This window comes from Erigeron canadensis, chromosome 5 (assembly GCF_010389155.1).
Source record: "Erigeron canadensis isolate Cc75 chromosome 5, C_canadensis_v1, whole genome shotgun sequence".
NCBI lineage: Eukaryota > Viridiplantae > Streptophyta > Magnoliopsida > Asterales > Asteraceae > Erigeron > Erigeron canadensis.
Window position 1 is genome coordinate 39841926 of NC_057765.1, and position 27044 is coordinate 39868969.

The following is a 27044-nucleotide window of genomic DNA, read 5'->3' on the forward strand; positions in this document are numbered from 1 at the left end:
TTGTTTCAGGCACCAAAAAATTGATGTGCCTTTTTTTAACTTGTTTTGGACACTTGAATCCTCATGTATTTACTCAATTCTCTTAGTTTATACATTTTCTCGAAACATTGCGTTGGCTTTCATCTTATTGTTCATTTCAGAATGACACCTTTGTTGTTTGCTTTCCATCATTCACACCTTTTTGGCTCTTTTCATACTTTTTGTTAAGTCAACTTTCTAATTTTGATATGAATCAATATAAGCAATCTTTTTTTTTTTTTTAATCTACAAGCTAGTATATATATATTTTATCTTTTCTCTAATACGCGAGATTTCTTAAATATAGGCTCAGGTCATTGAAGGTCATTGAATTGAAGTTTAAATAATCAAACTCAAAGCAACACATCTATTTGAACAAGAAAATTTAAACCTGTTGGTTTTTTACTTATAAAAAGCTTATTGTTCAACTCGGATGATAGCATTTGAATAAGTTTGTCTTTGATAAGGTTTCGACATATTATTCACTCGCAAACCGAAACAAAAAAATACTAAATGGAACTTCTGCAAACTGAAACTGAAACCAAAAGATGTTCCTCTAAACATATGTTCAAACAAAGAGTCGATCATTCATAGAAATAGTTGATAAACAAAGCACATTGAGCTTAAATACAAATAGCACCCAATTTAGGACCATAATTTACACACACAATTCACATAATACCTTTCAATAAATTAAGATCTGCTCTTGAAGGGAATGGCCCTGATGACTATTTGATGGTACATAGCGGCGAGTGCAGCTCCAATGAAGGGACCAACCCAGAAGATCCACTGCAAATTTCACAAAGCACAAGTATGTACCATTTTAGCACATTTATCATAATTGAATGTACATTTTTAAACACAAAATGTACTCTTGATATATGTTTGTTATTCAAATGTGGGATGAAATGGTTGACTTACGTGGTCGTCCCATGCATGGTCCTTGTTGTAGATGATCGCGGCTCCAAGGCTTCTTGCTGGGTTGATACCAGTTCCGGTGATGGGGATCGTGGCCAAGTGAACCAAGAACACTGCAAACCCGATTGGGAGAGGGGCCAAAATCTGCAAGTATTTTCACTGATTAGATTTAGTCCCAAAACGTTTTATGTGGTTTCTTTAAAATTTCGACCAACCCTTATAGGCTTATACTATTGACTCACAAAAGGCCTACTTGGCCACACCAGTCTTGATCAAGTTTAATTGCGCAATGAATTGCCCATGTAGTCTTGGCTAGTACTGGACCATTGGGCCTTTAGCAAGACAACCCGTATTGGGTATGGCTTTGAGTCCAAATACCTTTAAAAATGCAAATTCTATACTTTTGGACCTTTTGGTCACGTTTTTCACTTTAAGCTATACATCCTATGGGGAGGATATTTACACCAAATATTTTGCTCTTTAATTACACCAAAATGTGCAAATTAAAACACAATACAACACTTTAAAACATATAACTTGGAGTACTATAAAAGTAAAATGTTTGGTGTATATAGTAACAAACCAACATAAATTATAACCAAGAAAGCACTCCTAAACTAAAGAAACATAAAGAGAAATGCAACGCACATTGAGGGGCCATATTATCATCACTAAAAACATGCCAAAAGAAAAAAGAAGATAGAGACGTAAAGCAACTTGCCAAACCTTGCAAGATTCTCTCCACAAGAAATAAAAACAACACAAAAGGTTGTCTGGATATTATCCTAAGAATAATTGTGACATCCTTTACAGCAATGAAAACCATGATCCTTATCCCAAAAGCACTTCTTGGTAAAACATTAACTATTTAAAAATTTTAAAGTGATCATCACCAAGTAAATCAAGATTTGTAATGATCAAATTAGGATGATACTTCTTCAAGTCGAAATTACTTATTTGTCCATGCAGTCAGTTCATAAGGGCATCAAAAATAGCCTAATTCTATCATTATCAAACAAACTGGTCATTAAAAAACCAAAATTTCTTAAAAACCATAAGTTATAAAAACAACAGACGAAATCGCCATCTAGACGTATCGCTTTCTAAGTTAAATGACCTAATAGTCCCATGATCTTTGTATTGATTCACCTTTTTTATATGGGTATTTAAGACATATTTACTCTATCCGTCCCAAAATAATTATCACAGTTTAAATAAAAAGTATTTTTATTGGCAGTTATTTTTTAACAGTTTTATCTTTCAAACTTTTTCTTTAATGTTTCTATGAATTTTGTAATATCAATTTCAATTTTTGGGTGATATGGGAAGTTAATCAATTATAAGCAAACATTTTTAAAAGTTCACTGATTTTTTTAGACTATAGAATACCAAATATATATATATATATATATATTAATATATATAAGGTAGCGAAAAATCTACGGACTATTTTTCGCCACAACAAATGTATATATTTTACAGCATGTAACGTTATTGTTGTAAATTTATTATATATATAAGCAATAAATAATTAGTAGTTTGGCAAGGGGTGAGTGTACATACAGGAACATGTGAATCTCTGGCACTTCTCTTGGCATCAGTGGCTGAGAAAACAGTGTAAACCAGGACAAAAGTACCAACAATCTCAGCACCAAGACCACTTCCCTTGGTGTAACCATGGGCTACAACATTGGCTCCACCACCCAAAGTATTGTACCGGTTTTTGCCTTGGAAACCTTTGACCACACCTGCACCACATATGGCTCCAAGACACTGCATCACCATGTAGAACACTGCCCTGGTCAATGATAGCTTTCTTGCTAGGAACAGGCCAAAGGTCACTGCTGGGTTTATGTGTCCTCCTGTTTTCCAACAACAAAGTCTGAATCTTTTAGATTATAAAGATTGAAGCTTTTAACTCTAAAGACTTAATTTTTTTAGTTATTTGCTTATAAAGATTATTTGCTTACTTGACTTATTTATATAAGGCATGTTTTTTTGGCCTATTTATGGACTTATGAGCTTATTTTGCAATTAGTATGAAATAAGCCACAAAAATGGAGCTTATGATACAAATAAGCCAAGATAATAAGCTAATTAATACAAACACCCCCTTAATTACTAAACTAACACTTATACAGAAAACACAAAAAAATTACATGTTTTTTATATGTTTTTTCACATCAAAGATATATAAATGTATATATTAAAAATTGAAAGGAAAAAAAAAAGAAGCATAAAAGAAACAAGGGTCATGTAGAAAATATAGATACAGAAATATACCTGAAATACCAGCAGTGCAGTAGACAAGGGCAAAGATCATACCACCAAAAGCCCAGGCAATACCTTGAATACCAACAGTACCACATTTGGTTGGAGATTTGACCACACCCATGACAGTCAACACAGTGATATACAAGAACAAGAAAGTGGCAATGAACTCAGCAATACCAGCTCTGTAGAATGACCATGAAGACAACTCTCCTGGCTCAAACAAAGGTGCTGGTGGTGGCTCCTTGTAATCTTTGTCAGTTTGTGCTGATGTCCCAATTGGCTGTCTTTCTGAGTACTTGTTTGCTCCCAACTTAACATCTTCTTCCTTGCCCTCCATTTTTTCTTCAAGATTTTCTTGTTTTTTTTTTTCAAGGTTCACACACACTGTTTCTAGGTTGAGGTACCAACTACCAAGTGGTGAGAGTTTGTGAGGAGAATGTGTGGAGTTTAAGGGATTTTATAGGTGGGAAGTCATCATTTTTATTTTAGCTTCAAGAAAGAACTAGATCCAAAGTTGTGTAAAATATGGTGAATGGTAATTGTCACTTAGTCATTTGTCGTGTGAAAATTAGGTTGTTTTTGCTTGGCTTTTAGGTCTATTAAAATATACTGAGTATAATTCTAAGGTAAAAACGAATTACCACTAATATATAGATATATAAAATACTTACTTTATATTTTAACTAGTGTTCAAACCCGTCCATTGGACGGGTAGTGTCAAAATATATTAATTAAAGTTAAAAAAAAATTGGAATTCAACTTATCCTAAGAATTAATATAGGTTACAAATACAAAAATTAATATATAATATTTAGATTACTCAAGTCATATAAAACTTAATTAATACGAAAACTAAAAAAGAAACATACGAAAATTAATTTTATATAAATATTGATTATAGTTTATCTTTTTTTCAACTTTAGTTAAATAAAAATTTGCCGAAAATTAATTTCATATAAATATTGATTATAGTTTACCCTTTTTTTTCAAGTTTAGTTAAATAAAAATTTGCAGTTGCATGTATTCTAAAAGTGTAAACTATATAAAGATCATTAATTGAAAAAATCCTACCACATAAACTTACAAAAATCCATAACCAACATATAAAGAATGAAGTTTATAATAATGATTAATATAAATCTATAATATGAATTAGAAACGTACCTTGTAATCGGATGTAACTTGTAAGTTGAACATATTAAAAGTCTAGGTAAACCAACTAAACTGTATACGAACATGGCAAGTTATAAGATCATTAATTGAAAAAATCCTACCACCTAAGCTTACAAAAATCCATAACCAGCATATAAAGAATGAAGTTTATAATAATAATTAATATAACTCTATAATATGAATTAGAAACCTACGTTGTAGTCGAACAATAGTCGACTGTTTATTTTTTTCTGAACAAAAGAACGTACGCTTTTTTTGTGCAATAGTTTTTTGGGAATTTTGGGTTTTATATGTATTTATAGATATAGATAAAAATAAAAAAAAATTAGAATTAAAAATAACAAAAGGGGTCGGTCATACATAAAATAAATTATAAAAAATAGTTGATTAATGAGAGAAGAGTAATAGGCTCAAGGAGGGGGATTATGGGTGTCAAGTGTACCCCCAACCCCCTCTTTTAGTTATATTATAGATTTTAGGGGTTTGTTGCAAAGGTGTTAGATTTTTTAATAGGTGAAGAGCCAAGTTGGGAAGAAATACGTCATCATGATAATCACATTTGTTGGTGTATCAATTCGTATCCATGTGCAGTGGTTTGTATTGCGGAAAAGAAAGTCGATGTGAATACATTTAAAACTTTTGTGAGAGAACACAAAATTTTTCAACTTCAAATTGACCAACTCAAATCTGAAAACAAAGAGCTCAAATCTGCAAATGATCTCATTTTGTCCAACATGGAAAGTCTTCAAAAAGAAAATGATTATCTGCAATCAAAAATTTCTAAATTAACAAATGAGTTGGACAATTCTTCCAAAGAGCTCAATAAAAATGTTATAGACAATCAGTCAAAAGAACTTGTTTTGCAACAAAAGATTTCTGAGTTAAACCATGAGTTGAGAAACAAGTCCACCATTTTTGAGAGCAAAGTTGAAGAAGAAAGAGCGAATTTTTGTGCTCAAATCAAGTGTCTTGAAGACAAGTGTTTGCAACTTCAGTCAAACGAAGCATCTTTGACCAAGAGAATATCCGACCTTGAGATTGAATTGCAAACACAACCCAAATATTTTCAAACTCAAACTCATTCTTTTGTCTTTCCTGACCCACCCAATGATGTTGTTAAAACTTGCACTCAACCTAATTGTCCTATATTTGAAGTTGTGAATTCCCTTGTGCAACCTAAATTTGATGTTGTTAAGACCATTGAGACCTCAACTCAGACTGATCCTGCCTTCGTATATGACAAGATTGAGTTATCTAAAAGTTTTCCAAAATTCGAGTCACCCAAACCAAAAGTTGATGTTCCAAAGAAGATTTACACGGGTAAATCTTCAAAACCTTTTGAAAGAAAGGTCTGCCAGTTTACTAATTACTCCTTGCAAAAGGGTAAGAAGTACTCTAACTTTAGCTAAATACCCCATCAACTAAAAGAGCTACGATAAGTTTATACACATGATTACTGGTTTGCATAAGAAATCTTTAAAATTTATTGATATTGTCTCGCAGAATCTATCTATATATTAAAACAATAAGAATCATAGCCTTCTAAAACCTTCTTTCAATCTAAAGCTAATTTTAAATATTGTCACATAGGATTTTATCCTACGTGGCATCTCCATACATTTTTTACAATATATTTATTTTATAACCTTTATTTATTCTCAAAATAATCTATTTTATTTTATTAAATATAATATAATATATTAATCATAATTATATACACAAGATAAAAAAATAATATCAAAACTCATATTAAAAAAATAAAATAACGTCCATGCATCTACTAAATTGGCACACATATTTGACAAAAATAATATTATTTGTTAAAGTATATACAACTTTAAAGACTATATCAAATTTTAGAAATTATTTGAATATATTATTAGATTATATATGACCAATCAATTTTGTCGTTTCTTTTTTTTTTTCTTTTTGCCGAAACTTTAACTAAAGTTGGTTGTTATTCTAATCATAAAACAAAGTCTATTATATAATAAAAAGTAAAAACTATAATGATTTTCTCTTATTTATCTTATTGGGTTTTTTTTACTTATTCGTATTGTATTTATGTGTATTTCATATGACTAAATTTATGTGTATTTTATATGACTAAATTTTTGTCATGTTTGGTTTTTTACTTTGTACATATTATTACGTTTGATGAATATATAACATGCTACATTATTACGCGATTTACGTTTGATTTGTTGTAGTGTTAATCTATAAGGTGAATACATTTTTACACCATTTATGGCTACACAAATGGTGTTGTTGATGATATCAAAATATCTTAGGTTAAATGTTCTTAGAAGGGATGTGTAATCACTATAGTAGGTTAAGTGACTGTGCTATCGACATGTCCGAAAAAACAAAGGATGACCAGAGTGATACATGAATTAACCATGAACTATAACATAATCAATTTTTACATAATAAACCTATAGAATAGCTATTTACTAATGTATAAAATAATCTTTTTAGCTAGCCGCGCATCGCGCGAGGTAAAATACCTAGTATATATATATAAGTCTTTCATTCTTTGAAATTAACATATTAAAGTGTAAAGTTTAGTAAATTATATATATACACAAAATGACGCATCAAACATACCCAAAAGAAAGTTTTTTTTTATTTTCATATCTATAATACCTTATAAAGCAAACTGAATTCCTCCCTTAACTTAATTAAGAATCTGATAAGACAAAAATGCCCTTAAATAATCTTCCATGCTAAGCACCCTCTCACGTGATATACCAACTATGCCCTTCAACCATTTCGTCTCTAGCAAAGTAAAACCCTATCAACGCCACCACCAGATTGTCTTCCCCACCACCGCCGCATTGCGCGGGTACTATGCTCGTTTATTATAAAACAAACTCTCCCTCCCCGTCCTTAATTTTAAAAACTTGAAATGATACATTTACCCTCCATCTTAATACATATTTAATTCTATTTTATACACTGAGAATAAAATGCCCTTAAAAAATTCAACCTCTATCTCTCTCACGCAGAAACACATAGCAAAACCTTAACTCAAAATTCGTCTCCCTCCTCCCCCTTTCATATCCCACACAACAATTCATCACATCTCCGACCGCAATGAAATTACTTTTACGTTAATAATTACACCATCACCGTCGTCGTTACTGCCGCTGCATTGTGCGAGCACCAATCTAGTGTATATATATATTATTAATTTTGATAGTCTTATCCAAAAACATCATAACACTAAGTATTTTATAATATCTTGTGCCCTATAAATGTCCATAAAATTACAAAATTTAAGACTTATTTACTAAATTAAAAAGAAAAAGTCTCACTAATACAGTACATTGAGCTGTCATTAACGTACATAAAATATTTGTATTTTTTATCATAAAATTCAAAACGTAAGATTTTACATGTTTCTAATATAGGCTTAGCATTTTTCAAAAAAATAATAATAATTGAATTAGATATTCGTGTGATAGTGTCATAACTTTCAAAATTCGATAAGCCATGCTAGAATTATGGATGGATGTCAAAAATAAAATAAAGTTAGAGGCGATCTATGTAGTTTTTAAAAACAAAATGAATATCTCGCTCTCATGACGTACACATGGACCAATTTTGTCATTTACTATTTCAAATTGTTATAGTCCAAAACAAATTCTAAACTTAACCAGGATTTTAAATGATAGCTAACCAGATTTTACGTGTGTAGTGGTTGTGGTTGTGACAAATTATGTGTTAAATAATGTAAATGATTAAAGTATCACTAATCAATAAATTTGACAACCTTTATATAACGGTACCAATTTCTGATCATCGAATAAAATATTAACGTTTAAATAAAAAATAGAATTATGAGTTGTACTTTTATCTTGAAAACAAGAATATTTATATTAGAATTGGAGAGTAGTGTCTATTTTGTAAAGATATTAGAGAATTGATTGCATAGCATTATGCTTGAAATATTCTTTATGTTTTAATAGGGTATGGTGATATGCACATTATATATAAAGGTTAATAGTAGTAGTAATAACTATAATTGGGCCTAAAAAAAACTTTGAGTATATATTATAAAACTAAGGTATAAGAAGAATAGGTTTTGTTAATAAACAACTAAAAATAAGACACATTGAAGGACGATAAAACTCGTGATATTTCTCACAATATGTTCTTTCAATTTATAAAAAACTAAACTACATCTAAGAACACAATGAGATGTCCTTAACTTTAAAGATGTTAGTACATCATAATATCAAATGCCATAAATTTATTTTGAAAGTTAAACACATCATAATTGATATAAAATGAAAATATATGGATCATTACCTTTTTATATGTTCTGTAAAAAGTTATGATGCGAATATCAGTTTTCTTTTAGGCTGGACGGAGTGTCCCGGAGAAGAGATAAGTATCAGTCCGGTACCTAGTTGAACATCATCTCGTAGTACCGGCACCTAATAGGCGGGGAGGAGGGTGGGAAGAGCGGTCACCGGGTTAGTCTCCGCCCTTGTATTATTTTTATTTATTTTTTTGTCTTTTGTTGCCTTTTGTCATTATGTGGGTGGGGAAAGGCAAAGAGGGACGAGGAGGTATCCCTTGCAATTAGAGAGCGGACGGAGAAAAGATAAAAGAAAAGGTAAAAGGCGGATAGGGGCGGACAAGACTTCCCACCCTTATTAATGATCCCCATTTCTTTTTTTTTATTGAACATTAAGAAGATTTCCATTAATATGTAAAAGCTAGCAAGTTGCTAGGAAGTACACATACATTTCATGGGAGAAGAAAACAGGAAATTAAACTATAAAACTATTCCAGCTGGGCCATGTTATTGCAGATAGGGAAGACGATCTGTTGGTTAGCCATAGGAAACTTGTGCCTTTTAGCTCTTTGATAGCGAAGCGGGGAGATGAGAATTTGTAGGAGAAGAGACGATCATTTCGAATTTTCTAAACGGTCCACCAAAAGGCAAGAATGGTCAGGTGAATTAGCTTTTGTTTCCGAGGGCTCATGGTGCATCTCTTGTGGAGATCGAAGAGTTCCCTAAGGTTTTGTGGTTTCTGGTATGCAAGTCAGCACCAAGTAATAAGCATGCTCCAAAGAGAATCCGCAAAGGGGCATCACAAGAGGAGATGTTCCGCTGATTCTTCATGAAGATTACATATCGAACAGGTAGAAGACGGGATTTGGATGTTTCTACCAAGTAGTTGATCTGCAGTAGCGATGCGATTCATTTCAATCCTCCATCCTAAAGCATTAACTTTTATCGGGGCCCATTTGTTCCAAGAAAAAATCCAACGTTGTGGTCCCATTGTTGTTTTTTGGAGTCGAGACCTCATTGATTTCACTGTGAAGCGATGGGAGCTATCTAAAGTCCATGTCCAGGAGTCTTCAGCAGGTGAGAGGCTGGTGGTGTGAATCCGAGATAACATGTCTCGCAGTTGATGAAGTTCTATCGGTGAGGATGGGGGTCGAGACCATTTCCATTCCCATGAGGAGAACATTCCATTCCCTGTCCAATGACTACTAACCAAAAAATATTTGTGTTTTTCCAATTTGTACAAATCAGGGAAGGATTGGTAGAATGGTGTGGTGCATGTCCATACATCGAGCCAAAATCTGAGCTTGTTGCCATTAACTAGAGTTCCTGTAATCATGTTTTCCAAAGCGACATTAAATTCAGATAGATGAGAGCTCAAACTCACGATGGATTTCCAAGCTCCCACCAAATTAGACCTCCAGGGGAGGGGGTATAGTATCTAGGGGTAAAGTGGATTGAAATAATCACACGAACCCAAAGGCTGCCCGGTTCATTGCGATATCTCCACCACCACTTAGCTAACAAAGAAATTTTTTTAATTTGTAACGTGCCCAGCCGAAGCCCACCCGAGTCAAGGGGATCTGTCACCCGATCCCAAGATATTTTCCTATTAGAGGACGAACCAAACCAGAAGAAAGATCTTCGGATAGACTCAAGCTTGGAAATTACGCTTATCGGGGACTTATATAAGGAGAAAAAGTAGGAAGGTAGGTTGTCAAGCACCGAGCGGATGAGGGTTATGCGACCACCGAGTGAGAAGGTTGAGGCTTTCCAGGGGGAGAGGCGGTTTTGGAAGGTTTTGATAACCAGGGTCCAGTTTTTCATAAGATTCATGTTTGCACCAATTGTTAGGTCGAGATAAGTGATGGGGAACTGACCTAGTTTGCAGTTGAGAATGGCACAGGAGGTGTTTTTGGTTGCTGTTGAAAGATTGAGACCATAAAAGTGAGACTTATGGTGATTGATCTTGAGTCCAGATACAAGGTAGAAGCAGGTTAGAATGTTGGATATGTTTTGGAGGTGTGTCGCAGACCATTTGCCAATTATAATCGCATCATCTGCATACAATAAGTGGTGGATGGATGGACCTTGGTTAGGCAGGTTGATACTCGAGATTAGGCCCAAGGTTGAGGCCCGGTGCAAAATATTTGAGAACGCCTCCATTTTATTATAAATAGAAATGGAGATAAGGGGTCTCCTTGGGGAACACCTCTCTCGCAATTAAATTCCTGAGTCGGGCTTCCATTTATAAGGACAGAAGATCTGGTGGATGATAGGATGCCACGGGTCCAAAGAAGCCATCGTGGGGGGAAGCCCATCTGGTCCATTATTGAGATTAAGAAATCCCAGTTGACAGAATCGAATGCTTTTTCAATATCGATTTTTAGGCAGAAGGCTTCTTGTTTACTTTTTTCAGCCAATTCATGATCTCGTTCAACATTAATGGTCCATCGAGGATGTTTCTCTCACCAAGAAAAGCTGACTAGGTATTGGAAATAATCTTAGCCAACTTCAATTTGAGACGGGTTGCTAAGATTTCGGAGATGACTTTCTTAATGCAGCCGATCAAAGTGATGGGTCGGTAGTTGGCAAGTGATTTAACCGATGTCTTCCTGGGGATTAGGGTGATGTGAGAAGAGGCAGATCCAGGACTGATGGTGTCGGTCGAATAGAAATCCATCATAATGGTGAGGAAATCGAATTTTAAAGAGTCCAGAATGCCTTGATAATCCCCAGGTTGAAACCGTCAGGGCCGGGATCCTTGTTGCTATCATAGGCCCATATGGCTTGTTTTATTTCTTCCATGGTGAACGGGCTGGTGAGGGAATTAGCGTCATCTTCGGACATGGTCTTAAGCCCGTGACATATTAGTTTGGGCCTATTCCTCACTGGCTCAATGAATTTGTTTTTGAAGAAGTTATATGCTGCTTCTTTGATACTCGGTGGGTCCACATGACACTGACCATCAATCTCCAACCCCACAAGACGGTTTTTTGAGATTCGCCAGTTGATGTAATAATGAAAAAAAGAGGAGTTTTCGTCCCCATGTTTTATCCATTTGACCCGTAATTTTTGGTGGAGATCTTGGGTTTTAGATTTTTTCCAATTCCAGAATCTTTTCGTTAGTTTCAATCCATAAGGAAAGTTCGTCTTCAGTGTAATCTCTAATGTCGACAATTGAGTCGAGTTGAGCCAGTTGGTTTGAGAGCATATTTTATTGGTGGTTCTCCAGGGAGTTGTGCTCACGTATCCAAGCTTTCAACTCAGATTTGAGATGTTTGAATTTTGCTTGAAGAATCTGATCTGGTCGGCCATAGAATGGACCAGACTCGATACAGGAGGTGATTAAGTCGGTGATTCCAGGTTTGGAAAGCCAAGAATTGAAAAAGCGGAAGGGGGTTGGGCCAAAGTCTTGGCCAGAGGTGATTAATATAAGTGGTATGTGTTCCGAGAGTGAACGGGGAAGAGTTGTTGGTGATACGGCGGGCCAAGAATTCAGGAAATCTTGTGAGACAATGATTCTATCGATTTTGCTTTTCTTGACACCATTGTCTTTGACATAGGTGTAAAGGGACTCATGCATGGTATACTCCTGGAGGTCATTGTGATGAATGAAATCATTGAAGGAGATAGCCTCGGAGGGATTAAAAGTGGAATTTTTGCGGTCCTCAAGGCCTCTTACAGCGTTGAAATCGCCCAATAATATCCACAATCCTTAAGTATTGGAGATAAGGGAGGTGATGTCGTCCCAGGGTTGTTGTTTGGCTGATTGATCTTGTGGTGCATATATATTCAGTATCTGGCAGGTGGTATTCTTGTGATTGGGGGTACCAGAGGTGAGCAAAAAGTGGGGTGATTTGGTGGAGTTGGTATGAGTGAAGAGAGTTGGGTCCTAAATACTTAGGATACCCCCGGAACGTCCCTCGGGGCCGCTTGAGGGAACATAGTCAAAACCAAAGTTGCAATTTCCCCAAAGGAGTTGTGAATGGAAATTCTGGACAAAGGGTTTGTGAGTTTCTTGAATGGCGAGAAAATTGATCTTGTGATCTTGTTTCAATTGACGGATCCAACGAGATTTTGCCTCGTCTTTAAAGCCACGGAGATTGATGGTTAAATAATTCATTGAGAAGGGTTTTGAACTTGGGATTCAATGATATGATTTTCAACCAAGTGGTCGAAACCAGTTAGGTCAACACCAATGCGGTCACCAACATTGAATGTTGTGACTGTTTCTTGGAAAATTGGGGAAGGGTGGGTTGTATGAGGTATTGAGATGTTATCTTGGTGTAATGGTTCAGGAATATGGGTGATGTTGTTTGGGGATTCGTTTAAGTTTTGGAGATGGTTAGAAAGGTTGCTAGAGGGTGGTTCTTGGATGGTTGTGGTAGACTGGGTGAGGTTATTTGAGACATGATGTGATTAAAGCTTATGAGGTTTAATATCAAGGGAGTGGAAAGGGATGGGGGTGGGATTTTGTCTGAACGAAAGTTTTGGGTTGCTGGAAATAGGTGGGGTTTGGTTTTGGAAAGAGAAAGATTTTTGAGTTGAGATAATATCGGTAAGGGTATTGGAAGATGATTGAGTTTGAGGGGATGTTTTTCGTTGGCGTTTTCTGGATGTAGGGGTAACTGTCGGGGTTTTTGGGGGAGTGGGATGTGGTGAGAGAGGAGGTAGGAGCAGGGGAGGGAGATGTGAGGGTGATTTTGTGGGCCCAAGGAAGTCATTATTGTTATTTTGATTCCCAAAATTATAGGAAAGGGGATAATGTTTTGTGGCAGAGGCATGAGGGGGAGCATTTAATTGATTGTCATCATGCGACAAATTGGAACGGTTTTTGTTAGAGGATTTTAAATTAATCAATGAGAGTTCAGATGTCTTATTAGGGTTTTTAACAAGATTGGGGTTACCTTGACAGGATTCGACGTCCATGGCATCGCTGTTGGCCAGAGAAGACAAGAACGACGGGGCCCACTCTTGAGGATCTTCGACAATTCTTGTTATGAAGGTTTTTGATTTCCATCTAATAATGATTTGATGATCAATCTTCTCCTGGGTGTTTGCGAGGATTGTGACGGTGTCGAGAGAGAGGTTCCCATCTTTATAGGAGGCTGAGGAGGGTACCATGATGTCTCCCATGCACATAGCGACCTTATTAAAAATGGCTTTATCGCAAAGGACCAGGGGGACACCTAGAATCTTAACAATTACAATGAGAACCATTCTTGAAGGAAATCGGATTTTTTGAAAAGGAATGAGGAGGCTAGGACAGATGAATTGAAGGTGAGAAAAATGGATAATCCACCAACGTAAGATAAGGAAACGTTTGTGTTAGGATTTGTGGTATGGAGGATGAATTCGAGGTTGGTGAGAGTGATGAAGTCTTTGGCGGTTGCGATGATAGTGGTTTTTTCCAGAAACAAAGGAGATGTAAGGTCAAGGTCGGAAACAGTTATGGAGATGATTTTTGGTTTTGTGGCATCTGAAAGGGCCTCCCGGTATGTGGGTGGTTGTGGTTTGGGAGTAGTAGTGTTGTGACAGGAAGAGGTGTTGTGGGTTTGATGATGGTATGGGGGTGCTGGATATTGTTGAGGCTTACCTTGTTTATCAACTTTGGAAAGGTAAACGCTAAGAATAAGACCATCTGACTTTGTATTTTGCAGAGATCGGAGGAAGAAAGATGGGTTGTCGACATATCGGAAACTGAGGAAGCCAAAAATGTTGTTATACTTATCTTTCTTACGAGCGATATACGCGTCCACCAAATGACCTTTATTATGGAAGAGGGATTTGAGATTGGCTCTGCTGAGGGATGGCGGAAGGTTATAGACGAAGAAAGTGGTGATAGGAGGTGAGGGTTGACGGAGGCGGTGCTTGAAATTCTTCCATTCAAACCTTTCATCCGTTGAAGAAGGCTGCCGGGAAGAGGGGGGGGGGTTCTCTCACTCTCTCTCTCTCACACATAGTATTGTCAAAATCGGTGATGAAAGTGAAAAAGGTTACATGATAGTTTTGATCCTCATTTCAAGTGGTTAAGCTAAAACATTTTATGACTTTAATAATAAAAAAGTATATGTATTTAAGTCCTATTGGGATTCTATATTGGGTTTTGTAGTTGTCTCTCACTTTGATCGTCTTCCATTCTTGTATTCGGATAACGATGACCAGATTAGCTAGTACTCGTAATCCATGTTATGTTGACTTGTCTTAATTGAAAAGAACATCACGTATATAAATTTGGGAAATTTTATTTAGTAGGAACTAGGAAATTTGGGTCGCGCGTTGCGCGACTTCAATTATTGCGATTACGTTTACTTTACTAATACAATTACGTTAAGGTAGTTTACTAAAATTGAATCCATAACCGCTTAACTAAAAACCAATACGTGCCCGTTGGGCGGCGACAATGACATGTTTTGCCACATAGCTGGATGTCTTGACAAAAATATTAATATATTAATTCAGGTATCAGGTGGATACGATATAGCAAAATGCAAGTAGTGGTACGTGGTGTATCACAATAAGGTTGAATGACAATTAAAAAGTGTAAAAAAAACAAAAGAAGTAACCCGTAATAAAAAATCCGAAAAGGAAAAACAAAACTAAAAAAGAAAAAGACGTGAGAAAATCCGAACAGGATGCAATGTGGCAAAATCCAAATTATAGGAAACGTGTGATGTGTCACTTTATAGCCGATGCGACGTGTCAAGTTTCAATAAGCATGGTGACTATTGATAACCATGCCAAAAAAAAAACCGAAAGAAAAAACTCAAAATGGGATCTGTAATGTCAGAATCTAAATAGTGATGCGGGGTATATGATGAACCAATAAAAGAGATCATATAAGCAAAAAAAAGGTATCAAAAAACCAAAAGATAAATAACCTTAACGAAAACAGAAATAACAAAGGAAAAATTATATTTTTTGTAAAAATTTCCAATATATTAATTCAGAACACAAAAGCCAAAAAACTATGATGAACACCAAGAAAAAACCCCAAACGGGATCCAAAATGACAAAATCTAAATAGTGATGGGGGGTATACGATGAACCAATAGAAAGAAAACACAAAAGCAAAAAAGCTATGTAATAAACCAACAAAAACCGAAAGAAAAATAACCTTAACGGGATCCGATATAGCAAAATCCGAAAAAACGGGGGGTATAGGTGGACCAATACAAAGAAAACACAAAAGCAAAAGAAAACTATGTAGGAAACCAAAAAAAACCAAACAAAAAATAACCTTAACGTAATCCGATATGACAAAATCTGAGAAAAACACAGGATACAGGCGAGACCAATAGAACAATGCCACTCATAAGCGTCGCCATTAATGATATAGTAATATACTCAATATAGGTTCACGGATCTTCCATGATTTTATGAGGCGTTTTGACAACTAATGTGAGAGGATTGAAGATGCCCGTTGTGATGTTGGGTCCCTTCGCATGAACTTATTGTGTCCCACATACACCATATATTCCACTTATTTTAGCGATAATACTAAAATGTTTTGAACTATGGGGTGTTTGATAGAAGGAAATCATAAAAAATGAAAATATAATAGAGAATGAAAATAGTGAGAAAGAAAATGATTCCGCTGTTTGGTACTCACAGAGAATGAATATATAAATGAAATAAAATTTTAAATAATAATAAATTCAATACATATAACATCTTTAAAAAAATTTAAAAAATAAAATAATTTTCACTCTCGCATAATGGAGACTAGAGAGAATGTAATTAATTATTCTTTCTTCATTCTTATTCCCTTTCTTCATTGTAAACAAACAAAGGAAGTTTTCCATATTCCTTTTCTCTCATTTTCATTCCATCATATCAAACAACCTTTATAAGTGTGGGCAACTTCACATTTTTCTTTTCTTTGTTGTGTTTTCATTTGGTGACCAACAACGCTTAAGTATACTTTATTGTACATCTAAGAGTTAGTTTTACATAATTACATAACAGGGTAAGCAAATTAATTTTTTTTTTATTCGATTTGAATTTGACAGTTTTGAAGAGGTAACCTTTGTAAACAAATTAAGGAAATCGACAAGAGAAACGTTAAATATTTACCAAATGTTCTAATCCAAATCAAATAATTCCAACCGTCCAAACCACTACAAATACGACACGTGGCATTTAATTTCGATATATATTTTACTTTCGATTTTTAAATATATATGTGTGGTCTAAATGGAAATGGATATAACATACAGCAGAATAAACACACCGTCCAACCAACCGCCCCACAAAACTTTTTTTTTTTATTTTTATAACAGCCCCCACAAAACATATACGAGTACATGGTCATTATTATTATACACCTCATCATCGCCGTCTTTGTTATCTTTACACGTAGACAAAAACACACTCACTGTTGACAGCAGCACACTAAAAATGACAATATACTATGCATGAAATGGGATAGAGCCCCTGAATGTGCATACATCACGGGTTTGACTGTTCGAATCTTACAAACAGGGAGTTTTCCTAATTATTTGGGTTTTCTCCTAAAAGGTATTTGGAGATGATCGCGTAGTTTCCAGCCTACCACTGATTGCAAAATGTGGTATCGTAAGTGATCCTAATAGCATTTTTATAAAAAATAAAATAAAATATATTGATGATGTACCCACCCAGCCATAGGCACGCAGGATACACTCGAAGGGTACATTTCACTTCCGGTAAACAAGGAAACGTTTTGTATTTATCAAGAATCTATATCTTATGAAAGAAGATCATATCAAATCCCCTATTTCCGGAAGTGATATACATAACGCATAAAACCCTACTTGAGGAATAAGTCACGAACCCCCTATAAATAGGGGGAAGGATGGCTAGATCAAATCATAATAACACATACACATTCTTGGCGTAAAAAAGGCATAGCTTTACCGGAAGGGAACCACCAAATAACAACCACAACCACTCTCGTTCCTCTTGTAATTGGATTGGCTATACAAACAATTGGCGTCATCCGTGGGACTCGAAACCACGACCACGTGGTTTTATAAATGTGGCATTATAAATTTCATAAATAGTTATTGCAAAAATAAAATTCAAATTTGATACGGAGTGATACAGTTGGTTGGTGTTTTCCTTTAATGAAAAAATTTCACATGCATCTATTTATAGTAAGATTATGTTTACATATTTTTTTATCTTCTAATTCTTAAGCTGATAATTTAGTTAGTAAAATTAGTTGAGGTGTACGTATTGATCAAAACATTGTAATTGTAAGTTGAAAACTTTGTGATGATTTCCTATGACGTTATATAATTAGGAATTTTGGTGTTGATTATTCTAGTTATTTTAGAAGCTTCAAATTGTTTTATTTTTATGACAATTAAATGGAAATTTGGGTTTAAATTTGGGATTTATATAACAAGTAGGCTTCCTAGCGCGATCCCAGTTAAGATAATGTCATTGACCTCCGGATATTCGTAAATAATTCACACCTTAAAAAAATATATAATTTGTATTTAGAATTTATCGTAGTATAAATATTATCATATTTACTTGGATTTAACATATCTTAATATGCTTTATTGTATCATCTCTATCTCTATATATAATAAAACAAGATTGTTTTGTATAGGTATTATTAGAAAGATTTTGACGTGGCAAATCCATATTTCACTTAAAAATTCTTTTTATTTAATTATGATATCATATATATATATATATATAAATAAAATAGAAATAGTTCTTTACATGTTTAATTAATATATCAATCATTTATTTAAAGAATAAAAAATCTCTCTTATATTATATTATTACAAATAAAATGTATTTTTTTATTTAGTTGATTTATTAACTATATATTTATTGTTTTAATTGAATTATTAGATTTATATCAAGTTATATATATTACATAAAAAAATTTAATTTATTATATATTTTAAAATTTTAATTAACATGTCCGGGTTAAACCTAGGTTGATTAACTAGTCATGGTGTATATTCGTATTGTAATCCAATCAAAATTGGAAAAACAAAAAAGAAAAGGTTTATAGATGATTGTTTAGTGCAGTTAACAAATTGATTCTTTTGATCATTAAAGACTAAAGGTCTCATGATAATATAAACAATGCATGTAACAATTTGTATCAATCCATAGTTAGCATAAAATAATCGTAAGCTCAATAATGATCCCTTTTTTTTTTTTCAGTCAATGATCTTTACAGATTATCAATGATAAATTTTATCGTTGAAAGCATGAGTAATTTAACTTAAGTACTTTATATATATTTTTATTTGAAATTGATTTATGTTTTATCAATCCATGGTTTTAGAGAAAACATGCACAATCAATAATTTGATATTAGAAAATGAAACTGAGCACAGATTTTTGTTACTGTACATTAAATAGATGTACAATAACCATAAAATTCAAGGGGAGTTTTTCAAGTTTAAGTATGGAGGTTCTGTTACTTTGAACTTTTCAGGAAAGTTCCAATAACGTCTTCTACAAGTGAAAATTAAAATTTGTAAATAGATTGAACTTATTTAACAAAACAAAGTAAAAAAACTAGCTCGAGTTTAGGGGTAAGCTTAGTATCAATCCAAGTTTTCAATGCACAATGATGTTAAAGAAATGCTAATTAAAAACTCCATGATTTGACTATCAAGAATCCGTTTTACATCATTATTTGCTTTGTTAATTCGGATAAATGTTTCGAAAGCCACTTGAACCAAGATGATGATTTGGCAGCATTGTGTGATGACCCGATAATCCTGCATTGTATCTTGTCCCTCCTCCATTCATCATCCTTGTACCTAAATCATCATGTGCGTATCCTTGAACAACTTGATTTGGTATCCCAAAATTGTTGGAATTGTCAAACTTTTGATGATGATGATGATTTAATCCAACTGGATAACCATTTCCTACACATGAAGAAGATTCGGCGTTGTTGTGCCCAAAGTTAATACCCGAAAAGTAGCCCATTTCAAGGTTTAAACTTGTATCGTTTGTTCTTGGATTCGATAAAACAAATGGTATAGACGGATGAGAAGAAGTAACAATCTGATCTGGGGCATTTGTAAAAATTGGTTTCTTAGCGGAAGAATCCATCAAGATTGGTTTTTTAGCTGAAGAGTCAACCAAGTTTGGATTTTTAGCAATGGAATCAATCAAGATTGGAATTTTAGAAGACGGGTCCTTTTTGTTTTTGACCTTATGTTGTTCTTTAGGAAGGCCTTGATCTTTTGAGGCTGTTGCTAACTCTTTTTTCTGATTCGGTTTTGAGGCTTTTCTTGCGTTCGGTTTCTTGACTGGATTACTTCTTGTTCCCTTTTTCTTTGCTGAAATGGGTTTCGGTTTTGAGTTCACGAGTTGGTCCATTTCTTCTCTCATTTTTGAAAACATGGTCTCTCTTGCAACGCGAAGATCATCCACGATTGATTTAGTAAAGATCCTAAGATCATCAGAAACCGTCATTTGGCTTATAACTTTGCTCTTTTTCTTTCTACTAGTATTCCCTCCTTTCTTTATGTTAGAAGAAACAGATAAATCTCTCTTGGGTTTGCTCTTCACTTCTTTCTTGTTCTTCTTGTTCTCTGTTTTTGGTGCTTTACGGGCTCTTTTAGTCTTTTTCTCTACTTGAACATTTTGATCATTGGTTTCCATGGCCCGGTCGTTTTCAGGAGAAACCAAATTAGGAACTAACTTAAGCTTTTCTTGACCGTTTCTTATATCAGAATTTGATTGTGAATCATCACTCGAAGAATCATTATTCCTTCGAAATCCCCAAATTTGGTCAAATTTATGGTTTCCATTCATTTTCCCGATTTGGGTTTGTCAGAATCAACAACTTTATTGCCAACCTTGATTGATCAACTTGCAAATACAACTTTCTATAACTAAGTTATTTTTTCGTAACAGATCGATGCTTCTTATACCAAATCATTCCTTCTTAAACTTCTATTAGAGCTAGAACCATAATCCTTCCACCAAAAAACCATTAGCAAAAAGATTAGTTATCTATTGTAATACAAAAAATCAACATGAATTCATCATTATCATCTACAAATTTGAGACACATTTGTTGACACACACAAATTTTTCATAGCAACCAAAAGTATATATTTAAGAACTTAATCATGGTGATTTAACTATCTGAATTTTTTCTTCAAAATTAACACAATTTAAATCAACACTTTCGAAATTATAATGGAAATCCAACAACAATTTGAAAATGTCCGATATTAACAATTAGAGATCATTCACATTATTATCGAACCTTATAATTAGCATTGGGACATTTGGTCACTTTCAAGTCAATATGTTCAGACGTTATGATAAATTCATTTATTTACATTAATAACATTATGTATTTTACATATAACAATCATGAGCAAGGTAAAATCAAGTTGCAATAACGAAACCAATAACAATAACGAGCAAGGTAAAAACCTAAGAAAAATCATACGTAAATTGCAAATTAAAATATACATCATGGATCCATATTGCACCAAAACATACACATTCATCATTATCAAACTGACATTGCAAAAAGCCAAGTAAAAAAGCAAGATATGAACTTTACCTTAATTACCGAAGCAATAAAAGTTGAACATTTTTCATTCAAGAAACCAACTTTTCTACATCAATTCCTTGAAAGCTTTTATTTTTATAAATGATCTTATATGGTTTTGTAAGAAACTCTTTTTTTCAAGTGGGTTTGTTGTCTCTATATGCATAAAGCATGTCAAAGCAGAGTGAAGTCATTAAATGTTAATAAAAAAAAAACTTTCTTGATTAGTAATTACAAGAAAGTTATCTTTAATATTTTGTTGATTGCTATGCTTTAATTTGATTATTATGATTTAATATATGATGACTAAAACATAACATTCTATACAAAATATCAAATATACATGATGTTGTTTAATAATATACAATAAAATTGCAATCAAATTACATGCAACATTCAATATACATAATTTGATTCGGGAATTTAATTAGTAAATTGCAATATAAGAACAAGAATTGCCAATATATTGTAATATTGGTGACAAGCAAGCAAAAAAAAAAAAAACACACAAATGGTATAGAACAAATAGATAATCTAGACTTAAAAGTTTTGATATGATGAAACGATTGTTTAAACTATATATGTAATGTTTGTTACTTGATAAAGTAAACGAAATGATACGATCTTGTTACTTTCCTATTATGTTTTCAATGCAGACAGTTACACATTAATTAACCAATAGTTGGTATGTTATGTATGCTATGAGGTCATGATATGAAAATCGTGATCTTAATGAAGTTTCATTCGAAATATTACTTTAAGTATACATGCGATATATAGTGACCATATCCCTGTAGCAATGTGTCAAATTTAAAGCATTTATAGCTGAAAATCGCCTTACACTGTAAGATTACACTAGACTTGAATGTTGAGTAAGAGAGCTTGTAAAAGTGTTCATAATTGGAATTCGTAAAAGAAAACTTGGGGACATGTTTTGCAACATAAATAAAAGTTAGTCAACGAAAGAAAATCAAAATTGCATTGCATTTTGTAATGCTTCAACTATATAAATAAAATGTAACAGCAACTTAAAATAGACATGTCTGGGTGGTGTAGTCGGTTATCACGCTAGTCTCACACACTAGAGGTCCCCGGTTCGAACCCGGGCTCAGACATTACTTTTGCTTACTTTTTTTCTATTTTTTGTTTTTGTATTATTTGAGTTTGAAAGGTCTTACCCCCAATATATTTTTACCATACATAACAATATATGCATCAGATAGTTGTGTAGGGATCACTACCCTTTGAATTTAAAAAAATATAAACCAGTTTTGAATATTAATTTTTTAAAAAAAACTATGATCTTTGAACAGTTTTATAAATATGTTTGTCAACTAACTGGTTTTACAAAACTTGATAAAAAAAAAACACCATACTGTTTAATTCTATACTTGGCTGTTATGCTGTGTTCTCGAGTTTTTTATTGAAGAGAAAGAAAAAAAATATGAAAGATTTTAAAAATATTTGTGTTCTTGAGTTTCATTAAAGAGAAGAAGAGAAAAAAAAGGAAAGAAGTTAGAAGGAAAGTTCAATACATTTTGGTTATAATTTTTTCCTTCCACTTTTGAGATGATTTGGAAGGAAAGAAAATCTATCCATTCTCTTCCATTTACCTCTCTTCTTTTCTTTCTCCTTCCTTTAAAAAAGAACTCAAGAACATAGCGTTAGTACAGGAATAAAAGTTGTCAAAATATAAGTTAAAAACAATTCACACCATAAAATCAAATACATCCAAACTAGGAACTATTGAAAAACAAGATTGGTGGATACAAATGATAAATCTTTGTATAGTACATTGAAATCAAGCCTCGTTTAGTAAAGTCTACAAGTGAATGGATGAACATTATTGTTCTAAAGATACAAAATTTTCATTCTAAAACTAAAGAAATTCTAGATGATTTAGGGACTAGATTTGCTACTACTGAGCTCTCACATGACCTACATAAGTAAGAACAAAAACAAAAAAAATCACTAAAATACGACATAAGTATCTGCCTGATTTCTTTTTCAACTATACCTCTAGTCTAACACCAAACCTAAACTTACATTTATATATGCTGACTTCGTGTCTTAAATTCGAACCGTGTGGATCTAAACAAGCACTTCGCATAGAATTAGACGAGCATGCTGTTACGTATCAAGCTTTGAAAAAAGTAAGATTTTTGAGAGAACCAAAGATATCCTTTACAATCACACCCGTGACATTGGAGAAAACGGTGGATTGACCAAAAATGAAGGCGGGATTTCATTTTTGGCTGGTTTTCTTTTGTCCTCTTCGACCACAGCCTCAATTAAATGTTTGACTTCATCCTCAGCAAAGACTCTCAAAGAATCACACTGTAACATTTCTCTATCGCTATCTTGGGCAACAATAATCGACCCTTCTGTACTGTGCAAGATAGCTATACAGATGGAAAACGCCTGTAGTGAGGTCAACTGAGCATGGAATTCAACTGCATACTGTCCCTCTCCACTCATTTTCATGATCAATGCAGGTATCTTCTCTTTCGTTCCCTGTGCATGTTACGATTTTTTAACAGCATGAGAGAACAAAACAGAAAGTCAAAAACACCTTCTTCGCATACAAGACTATTAGTACAAAGTATGTTGACTTTTGAAGTCAAAGCTGCTGATTTCAAGATAAAAATGACACCCTTTTTTGACATGGGCCATCTTTTATGAGCTTCAGTATAACTTACCAATCCAATGAAGTTATTCATAAAACTTATATATATAAACATATATAATAAGTAGTCAATCTTTTTAAATAAGGTTTAGTGTACATGACCTTAACTTTGCTAAACCCTAAGTTTACATTCTATCTAATAATTCGTTGATAACTGTAAACGGCAGATATTTGAAAGTAAGGTTGACTATAGAAGATTCACCTTTAGGAAGAGTTTGACCGGCTCCTTACATGTGTCCTCTTTCTGGACATTGAGGTTGCCAAGAACAATAAGAGGGCACCCCATATCCCATCCTCCACAATCACAACCGCCACATAGTCTCCATCGATCAAGTAATGGAGAGGGTCCACGACTTCCATCACTTGGCAAACCATGGTTTGCTGAAGGGATCACCACACTCACTGTTGCTGCTTCATATTTCTCTAGCTTCGTTTTAGATAAATTAAATAAACCATCATTCTTAATATCCTCACGGTTGCATTTCAAGCTCTCTCTTTTCTCAGAAGGGAACTGTATAACAATGGCTGCGGTTTCAAGGTCTGGATGCAAATCTGCTACATATTTCTTATCTACATTGACCTTTAACTGGTCCATTGACTCATTTGATCGACAAGTTTCCTCAGCATAGATTTCTTTTGAAGTTACGCCATCGGGTGTATGAGAAGCAAATTTTCTTGGACGTGCAAGATCATACAATACAAACTCGGTGACCATAATGTTATCAAAAGCTCCTGCATTAACTAATTCTGTACATAAATAACAGGAAACTCTCATCTGGCCAACTGTTGTAAGATCTTTTCTGTTGTTATCTTTACCGCTGATCTTTCGTTTATGTTGAACTGTGTAAAATGTATAGACCCAGTTGCAGCCATCTCCCCCTTTTTGTGTTTTTGCCACCAAAACATCAAAAGGATTCTGTACTAAGAACTCAAAGTAAGGCATTCGATTCTTGTTCCCGAGCTTTAATACCCCATTCAAGTGAGTAGACGGGGAACAAGATGTTGACACAATCGAGCTACAAGAATCTTTCTTGAGAAACTTAGAATCATAGTCTGTGTTTGTAAAACCATCTATTAACGATTTCCTGGAGGTAATGTTCTGATTCTTCTGAGACTTTGACTTCACAAACGGGTCAAACATCTTTTTGAAAGGGGTGAAACGAGTCTTGGGACTACTAGTTTTGGATGAATCGGTCTCTAATTTGGTAGGGGAATGAGGTTGTTCCAATCTAGAAGATAATGATTTGTGCAAAGGGGTAGAAGCAGCAGGTTGATCGTCTTGTGCAGTGTTCAAATCTAAAGACACTTCTAAAAATGAACTCAAATCCTCATTCGGACCGCACAAGGAATCAAATATTTCTCTGGGCAAGAGACCATCACTTCTTGAAAGTTCGATCTTTTTTCTTTCTACATATTTTTCTTCACCAGTCTGATTCATTTTACCTACTTCATGGGAACTTTGATACACAGAACCCCTTTTATGAGTTTCACTGACTCGAAATCTAGTTGATCGAACATCTCTACATGACGCACTACGGTATCGATTTAAGCTTATTTCCCTAAATTCCTTGTTTTGACTCAGCATTACTTCATTTATGCATTTGGGTTTTTTTCTAACCTTTTTCTTTTCGATTTTTGAATGACGAGGAGATAGAACTGTTTTAGGACTTCCATCTACCACACAATACTTCTCGAAATCCAGCTCTATATCTTGCCCCATTTATATATTCACGATCTACAAAACATACACAAATTGAAGTATATTCATAAACAGATAATCACCATCATTCAACATAAAATAGCAAGTAATCATCTACATCTATGCAGAAATGAATCTAACGCCTGAGAGTGCAAGAAATCACAAAATCACACTATGTCTTCCAATTTTAAGCGTTAGGGGCCCACGTATACTTAGAATATCCTAAAATCGCTATTAATATGCAGAATAGTTTGCATTAACTTGAGATTTCAATCGCCAAAGGTACTAAAAGACATGACAGTCCTACCAATTCAATTCATATGTTTATTTGAAAACAAGGGTATTTTTCAAACAAGTTTGTAGAACAGGTAAGTGAACAAGAGAATTCGTAGAGCAAGTATACCTGGGTTTGGGAAACCTGGGCATGTCTAACGAACCAACGACCCGGTTTGGAAAACCCGGCCTTTAGATTGAAAATGCATGCACGGTGCACCTATGGACTTGTTGCAGGAGATGAAAGGCAGGGACTGGGTTTGGGAAACCCGGTTTATAAACAAGTTTAGGAGGTTGCAGGTTGATCGCAAGAGGTTCATGGCAGGGACTGGGTTTAACAAACCCGGAACTTGGCTCGCCAGGCATGGCCTGGGTTTCCCAAACCACGGTATACTTGTCCTAGAAACTCTCTTGTCGACTTACCTGTTCGACAAACGTGTTTGAAAAGCACCCATGTTATTCCAAAACTTCTTCTAACCACATACATATCACTACCAACATGGAAACCTAAGAAGTAAGAACTATAACTGAAGTCATATCTTCAACAGCAAAGATCATGTAACAATTTAATAATTTAAAGTTCACCCATTTTCACAAATTTGAAGAAGTATGTGCACTTTTTCAAATCTCAAAGCACACAAATCAATCTTTGATCAATTTACACTCAAAGCAAAAGCATAAAGAACATATTCTTGACAGGGCAACATATTTTAAGTAATGCATGTGGCTTTACTAGTTGGAAAGTGATATAACAGAAAACCAATAACCCTATAATTTCCATTACATAAATCACCTAAAGAAAACACAGCATCAAACATGTGGAAGACATAATAATATTGAAACATAACATAAGTGTGGATGTCCAAAAGTAGAAATATCTTTATACTTACACTTGCATATTAAGCAAAACAAAGCACAAATTGTTGATGAAAAATGGAAATGCCCCACCAATGACCAGATCTCAATGAAGTTATCTCAAAGCACAGAAGCCCCTCAAAGAAACTAAAAATCATAGTATCTTTTTCTATCTCTTGAGCTCAAACTTCAAGAAAAAAAAACCCAAGATATAAAATGATCATATCTCTAATCTTTCTTCAAATTATTAAACTTTTTAATAACCCATATGTAAAAACTCAAAAATGATCCAAAATAAAAA

General features: G+C 34.0%; 2 protein-coding genes and 1 non-coding gene across 5 annotated transcripts; 1 reads left to right on the plus strand and 2 right to left on the minus strand.

The window, feature by feature from the left end:
• Positions 1–554: 554 nt before the first annotated feature.
• LOC122599706 (aquaporin PIP1-3) lies at positions 555–3647 on the minus strand. The gene is made up of 4 exons (XM_043772257.1): positions 3220–3647; positions 2500–2798; positions 940–1080; positions 555–807 (listed from the first exon to the last, which is right to left on the minus strand). The coding sequence occupies exons 1-4, from the start codon at positions 3545–3547 to the stop codon at positions 712–714; spliced, it is 864 nt and encodes a 287-aa protein (XP_043628192.1). The 5' UTR covers positions 3548–3647; the 3' UTR covers positions 555–711.
• An 18624-nt stretch (positions 3648–22271) lies between these two features.
• On the plus strand, positions 22272–22345 carry TRNAV-CAC. Its single transcript has one exon. It is a non-coding gene; the product is annotated as a tRNA-Val (tRNA).
• A 652-nt stretch (positions 22346–22997) lies between these two features.
• On the minus strand, positions 22998–27024 carry LOC122600185. 3 transcript variants are annotated; one of them, XR_006324019.1, is made up of 4 exons: positions 26779–27024; positions 24119–25651; positions 23277–23744; positions 22998–23168 (listed from the first exon to the last, which is right to left on the minus strand). XR_006324019.1 is itself a non-coding variant. In XM_043772858.1 (4 exons), the coding sequence occupies exons 3-4, from the start codon at positions 25634–25636 to the stop codon at positions 23421–23423; spliced, it is 1842 nt and encodes a 613-aa protein (XP_043628793.1). In that variant the 5' UTR covers positions 25637–25651; positions 26019–26311; positions 26779–27024; the 3' UTR covers positions 22998–23420. The 3 variants fall into 3 exon arrangements, 2 of the variants coding, with proteins under 2 accessions (XP_043628793.1, XP_043628792.1); XM_043772858.1 differs by adding an exon at positions 26019–26311 and having other exon boundaries at positions 22998–23744; XM_043772857.1 differs by having other exon boundaries at positions 22998–23744.
• Between the last annotated feature and the right edge of the window lie 20 nt (positions 27025–27044).